Raw genomic sequence first — 8,699 nt, 5'->3', positions numbered from 1 at the left:
ACTAATCTTGCATTTTGTAACACAGAGGCTTGCCACTTGTTTCCTTTAACATGAGGACTGATATTGCTAGTAAGCCTTATTTATTTTAAGGTAGGAATGAAATAGGTGGGGCTCAGACGAAATGGTCTCCAAGTCTGAGACACCTAAGAAGTATGTAAACCAAATAGCTCACAGCTGACTGTAGAGTCTCATTACCACTATGTTAAGAAGTGTTTGAAAGAATTTCCATCTTACAAAGATTATAAATTATGCAAAGCATTTTTGAAATTGGCCAAAGATGGCTTGTTTATATTGAGACTATGACTAATATAAAAGCTATCAATTAGTGGACAGTAACATTTTTAACTTCCAGTTTTTATTACTAAGTAAAATATACACTTAACGGAAATTAAACAAATTTTGTGGCTTTAGACATCATTAAATCACACGCTATTCTAAAAAAAATTTCAAGGATATCTGTATTTCTATCAAAGGGCAACAGCTATTTTGCACCTTGTGATGGTATTAAAAAGACAATTTTTATACCCTGCTACTCCTTTGAATCTGAGTTGGTTCTGTTAGTTTGACCAAAAGAGTAGTGACAGAATTTGCCTTCCAAGCCTCAGACTTTTGCTGCCTTTTAGGAATGCTACATTACTTAGAAAGCCAGGGTATTATGATGGAGACCACATAAGGAACTAAAGTATCCTTGAGGACAACCCTAACCTTTAGACACTTGAGTGAAGGCATTATGGTCATCCAGCCTAAGTTGAGTCAACAGGTGATGGCAGCCATGTGAGCAACTGTTTTGGAATGAATAGTTACACAACAATAAACACTTGATACAGAAATTGGTACCAAGACTGAGGTGCTGCTGTAACAAAAGCCTAACGTTTGGCACTGCCTGACCAGAAGCCGGAACCGTGAAGGAACTGTCTGTGAAGGTTGGAAAGTAGAGAAACTGCTACTGGAAGCTGGAAAGATGACATATTTTGCGGTAGCCAAACAAATGGCAAAACTAACAAACGTGTGCTTCTGGCTAAAAAAAGTTTCCAAGAAATGTTCAAAGTGACAATTGATTCATTTTAGCTGTGTATAATGAGGCATGGGGAGAGATGGTCCCAAAATGCAGGTTTCTGGGAAATGTGACTTGATGAAATCAAATATGAAGAAGCACTTAAAAAGATCAAGGCTCTGGCAATTACACAATAATAGCACAAAAAGAAAAACAACAGAAAAGCTTCACATAGACTATGGGTTGTACAAGGGAGGAAATGTAATCATAGCTCAGGACATGGCTCAGCAAACAGTATTTAGTCATGATAATGTAAATGCTAGTTGAAAAGTAACATAGTAAATTATTGGAAAGATAGCAGAGAAAGTTCTAATGAAATAACTAAAATTTCATATAAGAAAGTAAACTGATAACAAATTATCAAGTTGATTGCAGTGTAGTCTTATGATTTGGCATATAGACTAAAAAAGGCTAAAATTAAAAAGTAAACTTTTACTTCTAGGTGGCACAACTGGGAAATAGGACAGGGACTTAGGGGTGTATTAATTTTTTTGAAAGCACGTACATGTCTTATGCCATGATAATTTTAAGAAATAAAAGTGAAGGTTTAGATAATTTTTGCTCATTCTGTTCTTAGCATATGCAGAGGTACCTTCGCAAAAAGAAAGTATCCACATATTTCACGTGTGCTTAAATTTTACTTGCAGTAAAATGTGATTTAAACATTCATCCCTGGAATAAAGGTACATTTCTATTAGAGTTTGAGTAGTGAATTTAACAGGTTTTGATTATGCAAAAAATCTTTACAGTAGCTAATATTTATTCAATATTTAATCTGATTTTGAAATTGTTCAAAGTATTTTATATTAATTTTCATCACTTAACCTTCAAAATAACCTTAGGAGGTAGGTCCTATTATTATACCATTTTATACATGAGAAAACAGGTTCAGTTTATGCAAGTTGCCCAAAAGCACAGTACATTGACCATAACCATAACAAGATTAAGAACTCAATTGAGTTTTGATTTCTAGGTTTCATTTTTAACTAAGAAAACTGCATTTTCTTTACAAGTGCTTTATAAAGGGATATGTGAACACTGACAGGATGGATATAAAAGAGAAGAAAAACTGTAAGCAATAAAATCGAACATTAAAGAGGAGCATTAATGAGATGATGGCTTTCATTTTGTCAGGCCACTGTGATTCCACAGCACAACGACCACATATTTATATGTGTGAAGGGCACCAAGTAAGTCAAAATGATCCATCTGGCAGATTCATTTAGACCCAACCAAATCTGCTTAACAAAACCATTCTGTATATAAAGTAGTTTATTGCTTTGGTATTTTTTGCATTGAAATGTCATGGAAGGATTGAATAGAAACATGTGAAATCATTTGTTCATTTATTCATTAATATGTTGTCAAATTCAGTTTTCTATACACTATGGTGTTTATTCCATTTTCTGTACTATTAGATATACATATTTAAAAAAATATTTAACTTATTTTAAGAAGAAATTAAATATTTTCTGAAAAAGAATCATTTTATTATTGTTCTCTAGCAACAAACCTGAAACAAGCCTCATCCAAGTCAACTAACTCATTTAAATACCTTTGCTCCATGGCAATTTGTCTGCATATCTAGTTTACACAATTCTATTCTACGTAACACTGTTTACCCTGTTACATAGTATATAGTTAAAGAACATTTTTGTAATAAACATGTTTCTCTTTTGATATGATACAGAACAAGTTTTTTCACACTTCCCAGCAATCACTCAAATATATTAAAAATGTATCCTTCTTTAAAAGGCACACACATTTACAGGTTCAAATCTTTATTGTTTTAAAATTCTACATGTCTTTTACAATACAATATTTTGTTATTTAAATGACCTCTAAATGGTTAATGTACAATGAATATGCTTTCTCTGGAATCAAACCATGAATTACGATTTCATCAATATGATTATTCTAAACCAAGTAATAGAGAGGTTGGGAAGGTTCCAGGGCTGCATTTGAAACTGTCAATAGCACAGACTCTTCCCTTTAGAACCCAGGTGACCATTGTTGAAAGTGCTTTTGAAGACTGCTGATTATGACTGATCTTGACATCAGTCAATGAAATTAAGAACTTCTTTTTGTTTTGAAACATCAAAGGGCATTTAAAAAAATAAATGAAACAATTTGCTTTAGTAATCTACAGAGGCAAACTCAAAGTTATGATTATCTGCATGCAATAACACTCCTCTTTAAATAGTTTTGAAGAATTTATACATTTTATAAAGAATTGTTTAAGAGTGCAAGTTTTCTGATATTGATTTCACAAAAGGACAAATGCTGGTAATAATAACTAACACTTAATATCTAAGTCCAAGCTAATGTATATGTAACAGGCAATTAATATGGCTAACCATAAGCCACAATGCAGGGTATGCCCTTTGAGAAAATGAACTAGTTTGGTCCACATTTCTAATTATTTGGGTAAAAAACCAAAAACAAAACCATTTTAATTCAGCCAAGGGTTTTGATGAATTTATTGTTCCTAAAACGTAGCCAGTTAAAAAGTAAATGATATACACCAATGAAGTATATTGTCACGGTGACTTTTGTATAAAAAGATGGCCTGCTGTTTTTGGAGTGATGAATAAGCACTGTAGGACAAATCAGAAAAATGTCACAGAATGTTTAATTTCTTCCGTTAAGTTATACTTTCTTATTCCATGACACAGCTTTCACTCTGTAAAACTTTGTCCCCAAAGGAACTTTAAATCTGTTTTGTGCCTAAGAAGAGAAAAAAAAGAATCACTTAAATGGTTAAAAACCAAATCACAAAGGTACTGTCCTATCACACAACTCAATGCTAGAGTATTGGGGGCCGAGAAGCATGGGTGAGAAGTCTTTATCAAACTACACAAAATCCAGCCCTTACACATGAGAGTACACTGAACTAATATTGATGGAAGAAAGAGCTAGTAATAACTGCTCAAGAATATAGTACAAAGGGACACATACATCATGATTTTAAGTATCAAAGAACCCTCAATACACAGTTTAAGTTTCATTAGTGTTTTGGAGCAGAGGGGCCCCAAATTACAGTGAGTCAGGAAAAATGCTCATTAGATTCCATTAATTCTATAGCATTGACACTGCTGACATTATGGTCAGGTACATTTTTAGTCATCAAATTATTTGCATTATCTTTCTTCAAAGGGGGTAGCATATGAAAATCAGAAAAAACTCTACTACAAATAGATTCAGTTTTAATCATTTATGCTGTGTTCTTTCTTTTTTTGCATAAGAAAACACTAATAACTTGATAGTTACAGAACAGAAACTTGCAGTTATTTTCATGTATAGGAAGATGAATTGTTGGTAATCTACCTGCATCTACTCTCTAAAGATAAATAATACTTATAAAATTGGTGGTTCATACTCATACTCATTAAATTCAAGGTATTAATCAAATGAGCTAAAGGACAAATGACTGTCCTAGTAACAATTTCTATGTGAAGTAGTATGTGAATCTGAATCTTCTTGATAGTTCCTAGGTTTATATCATTTGATGTAGTTTTTCACCTTTTTGGCTTGACAGTACTCCTTTTCCATTACTTTTCCAAGTACCCAGGGTCTTCTAGATGCACCTGAAGCTGTTGAATGAAATTGTTAATTTCTTTTTAAAAGTACAGGTATAATCACCCATGAAAACAAAACTGCCAGAATCAAAACTAGTAAAGTTCTCAAAAGTGAAAGAAGGTAGACTTTTAAAACAAATCACTAAAATACAAAATGATTTATAAATCAAAAATGAACTTATTTTACTTTTCAGCCAGTAATTTTGGCTTTACTCATTAAATATAGATGGTAAATCAAATCACAGAATAGAGTTCAAGAAATACAAATAATCTAAGTACAAATCATGAACAAAGGATCTAGGAATTCTAAATTAGCTCAACAGTGCCATCTATTGAAAGTGCTAATGAAGATGACGATGTCCATTTCTGGAAGCAGAAAGTTACTCAGACAAAATTTATTTTCCAGGTTCAAAGCAAAGCACTACCCTTTTCTTTGGTTGGGGGGTGGGTGCTTTCAACACCAGTTCTCAAGGGCAGGAGTTGCATCTGCCTCACATCTGTACTCCACAGTGCCTGGAATGGCAGTGTTAACATCATGAGTGCCCAAAAAATGAGAGTTAAAGGGTTAAGAACCAAAGTCTGGAAAGGCAGTGCTTATGTAAAGGGGAGATGGAAAATGTGGGAGGAGACAGGATGAAAAGACTAGTCCTCATAGAGCCAAAGTGTGACAAGCTAAGAAAAGGAAAGTACTCATTCTATTTTTAAATTCATCAGAAGATAAGTTTTTGAAAGAGTCAATTTCAAAAGTATTTGGCCAGTAAATTATCTGGTTAGGCTAAAGCCTTTGAGAGATTCCTAAGAGAAGACAAAACTGAGTTTTATTCTGTAAATATAATTTGGCAACATATAAATGAAAGATATCATGAGGGGCGCCTGGGTGGCTCAGTCGGTTAAGCGTCTGCTTTCCGCTCAGGTCATGATCCCAGGGTCCTGGGATTGAGTTCCGCATTGAGCTCCCTACTCAGCGGGGACTCTGCTTCTCCCTCTGCCCCTCCCCACACTCGTGCTCTCTCTCTCACCCTCTCACAAAAATAATCTTTTTTTTTTTTTTTAAAGATTTTATTTATTTGACAGAGACATGGTGAGAGAGGGAACACAGCAGGGGGAGTGGAAGAGGGAGAAGCAGGCTTCCCGCTGAGCAGGGAGCCCAATGCGGGGCTCGATCCCAGGAGCCTGGGATGATGACCCGAACCAAAGGCAGATGCTTAACGACTGAACCACCCAGGCGCCCCAATAAATAAAATCTTTAAAAAAATAATTAAAAAAAGATATCATGAGTGAACTATCAGAAATAAAAATATATAGATATATCACATGATAGAAAGATTAAAAGCCCCTAAACCACAGGATATGGAAAATACTCTTAAGAGTAATACAGCACTTCACGGACAATTCATGATTTCTGAAAAGAATGATCTAAAATTAAACACTTATGTTTTATGTTTGAGGAGTAGTAAGTCCCACTGTCATGCACACAAAAACACCCTAATAATCCCCAGGGCAACAACACAGGGGTAGGAAAGCATAATCCCCAATTGGTAACCTCTGTTCTGTATTTCTCAAAAAAAAGGGTGGAGGGGAGGGAAGGCTGGAGTTCCTTGGTAAAGTAAGATTGTTAAATAAGTTCTTTTCTCCAAGACCTGTGAGAACCTTTAAGATGGTAATGTACATTGTAAACCTCTAAGAGTATACAGTGTTTCCTAGATTTATTTTTATTTAAGTTTTTAAAGATTTATTTGAGAGAGACAGAGAGAGAGTGTGTGCATGTGGAGGGAGGGGGGAGAGGGAGAGAATCTTCAAGCAGACTCCCTCTGAGCTTGGAGTCCTGGCCTGAGCTGAAACCAACAGATGCACATTCAACCGACTGAGCCACTGAGGCGCCCCAAGTGTTTCCTAGATTTAAACACTAACTCTCCTATTCTTGGGAAATGCATATTGAAATATTTAAAGACAAAGATCCATGATATAACTTGGGCTCATATGGTTCCGGCAACAAAAACAAGCACACATTTGTGTATATTTATGTATTTATACATTTAGACATACACGTGTAGAATACGGCAAATGGGGCAAAAGGTTAATGATAGGTGAATCTGAGTAAAGGTGTATGGGTCTTTTTTTGTTTTTTTTTGCACTGTACTTACTATGCAACTCTTTGGTAAATTTAAAAATCATTTTCAAATAAAAAGTTTAAAGAAATGAGAAAAAAGAAACGCACAGAAAATCGAAAAAATAACCAAGTTCATTGTTTTCAAGACAGAAAACCAGTAAGTTGTAAGCTTATCTTCTCATTTTTCAAGGTTATATGAAAACTATACAAGTCTATGGACATTCTATATAACCCATCACCAACAGTCATGATGGAGTGACTATGTGACACTGGCTTAGTTCAAGAGTTGGTATTTGCCCATGTTGGTTAAGTCATTCCAAACAGAAACATCAATGTAAATGGACATATATTCCTTTTTTTTTTAAAGATTTTATTTATTCATTTGAAACACAGAGATAGAGAGAGAGAGAGAGAGAGAGAGAGAGAGAGAGCATGAGCAGGGGGAAAGGCAGAAGGAGATGGAGAAGCAGGCTCCCCCTAAGCCCGGAGCCCGATGTGGGGCTCAAGGCTGAGCTGAAGGCAGATGCTTAACCATCTGAGCCACCCAGATGCCCCTGGACATATATTCTTGTATTTTAATAATTCTATTTAAGCTAAGTATCCCAAGGTTTCTATTCTTTAAATATCAAAGTAATTATAATAGACATTGAATTCAGTAAATTTTAACAAAACTTTTTTAAAAAAGCCTTAAAAAACTAAGTATTTATAAGTTTAATAAAAAACAAGGTAGGAACGTAAGATGATAAATATGACAGAAAAGACATTTTACAGTTGGAGAGAATATTTTTTCTAAAAACAGTCTTTATTGCCTTTGTAAATAAATGAGTATAAACTAAGCTTAAATAGGCTGCATTTATATGGGAATTCTGACAATATAATTCTACTTTTGCTAGGGTATGAGATACTTGACCCAGGTGCATTAAATACACTCTAATTTTGAACTTTCCACAGAATCCAGGAAAATAATCTGTATAATACAGATTTGATAAAAAACAAACAAAAATCATATTAAGCAGAGTTCCTTCTTAGTGATTTAATTCTAATTAGACGAGGGTAGAAAAATCTTTGATATATTCTCTATACTCCAAGTTTTTATTTTAGTTATGGATGTGACACTTACCACCCTCACCTGGTTTGAGATCCAGGGCAGGCAGAGACTCCGAATGCAGAAAATACAAGGTTGGACTAACAGTAAATAACACATAATTGTCATGGCGCTCATCTAGGATGATGAGTACCAAATCTCCCACCTGAAAACTGAATAAAGGAATATAATTTATTGTCCTCAATGGTTACTGCCACCCTCTTCTGAAAACTTTAAGTATATATTCTGCAATATTCAACTCTATATTCAAATATCAATGCATTATTAAAACTCACATTAACATGATCTTTTTTCATTTTACTCTACCCTGCTCCCAGTGAGAGTGCTGGTCATACACAGCAGATGTTCAAAGAATGATGCCCATGACTGTCAAAGACCAAAACTTTTAAATTTCCAATACTATCTATTGTTTAAAAAAAAGAAACAAACAAACAAAAAAAGAAACAAAACAAATGCTTGGATGAGGGGGAGAAAAAACACCATTATAGTCACCAATCACAGGAAGAAGATATTCATCCTCATCTTCCATCTTAGAACATGAAACAAATTGCAAGTGAACTATTTGCAGTCACAGTGGCAAAGAAAGACTACATACTATTTCTCCTGTCTCCAGGTATAGAGCTCTTCAATTTGAAAGAAAAACCTATTGTGCTCAGTTCATGTACTTTAATTAATTTTAAACAAGTCAATGAAAATTACTGCTTTAGGGCGAAGGCCCGGAGGAAGGATCAAGGAAAGAAAAAAGTGGGTAAAACTGCCCATATGCTTTAATTGGTTCTGTGTCTTCAGAATCATTTTTAGAAATGTTATTCAAAATATGAATAGGTCTTGAAAGTTAATCTTGTGACCTTA

The 8,699-nt window shown here is 34.4% G+C and overlaps 1 protein-coding gene across 5 annotated transcripts in view; it reads right to left on the bottom strand.

Annotated features, from left to right (window-relative positions):
* Positions 1-2,383: 2,383 nt before the first annotated feature.
* The window catches only part of RB1CC1 (RB1 inducible coiled-coil 1), a 91,350-nt gene continuing 85,034 nt past the window's right edge, over positions 2,384-8,699 (bottom strand). For 4 of the 5 annotated variants that reach the window (XM_028118968.2, XM_028118967.2, XM_028118966.2 and 1 more), the window contains 3 exons: positions 7,863-7,999; positions 4,577-4,647; positions 2,384-3,781 (listed from right to left, as the gene is read on the bottom strand). In XM_028118968.2, coding sequence (XP_027974769.1) covers positions 3,704-3,781; positions 4,577-4,647; positions 7,863-7,999 — 286 coding nt within the window. In that variant the 3' untranslated portion in view covers positions 2,384-3,703. The remainder of the gene's footprint in view (positions 3,782-4,576; positions 4,648-7,862; positions 8,000-8,699) is intronic. The other variant, XM_028118969.2, reaches the window with a different exon arrangement.

This window comes from Eumetopias jubatus, unplaced genomic scaffold (genome assembly GCF_037043125.1).
Source record: "Eumetopias jubatus isolate StellerSeaLion01/CBP00866 unplaced genomic scaffold, mEumJub1_p1.0 scaffold_4, whole genome shotgun sequence".
In the NCBI taxonomy this organism is placed as follows: Eukaryota; Metazoa; Chordata; class Mammalia; order Carnivora; family Otariidae; genus Eumetopias; species Eumetopias jubatus.
Note: the sequence above shows the minus strand (reverse complement) of the source record. Positions and strands in the feature narration are given on the sequence as shown.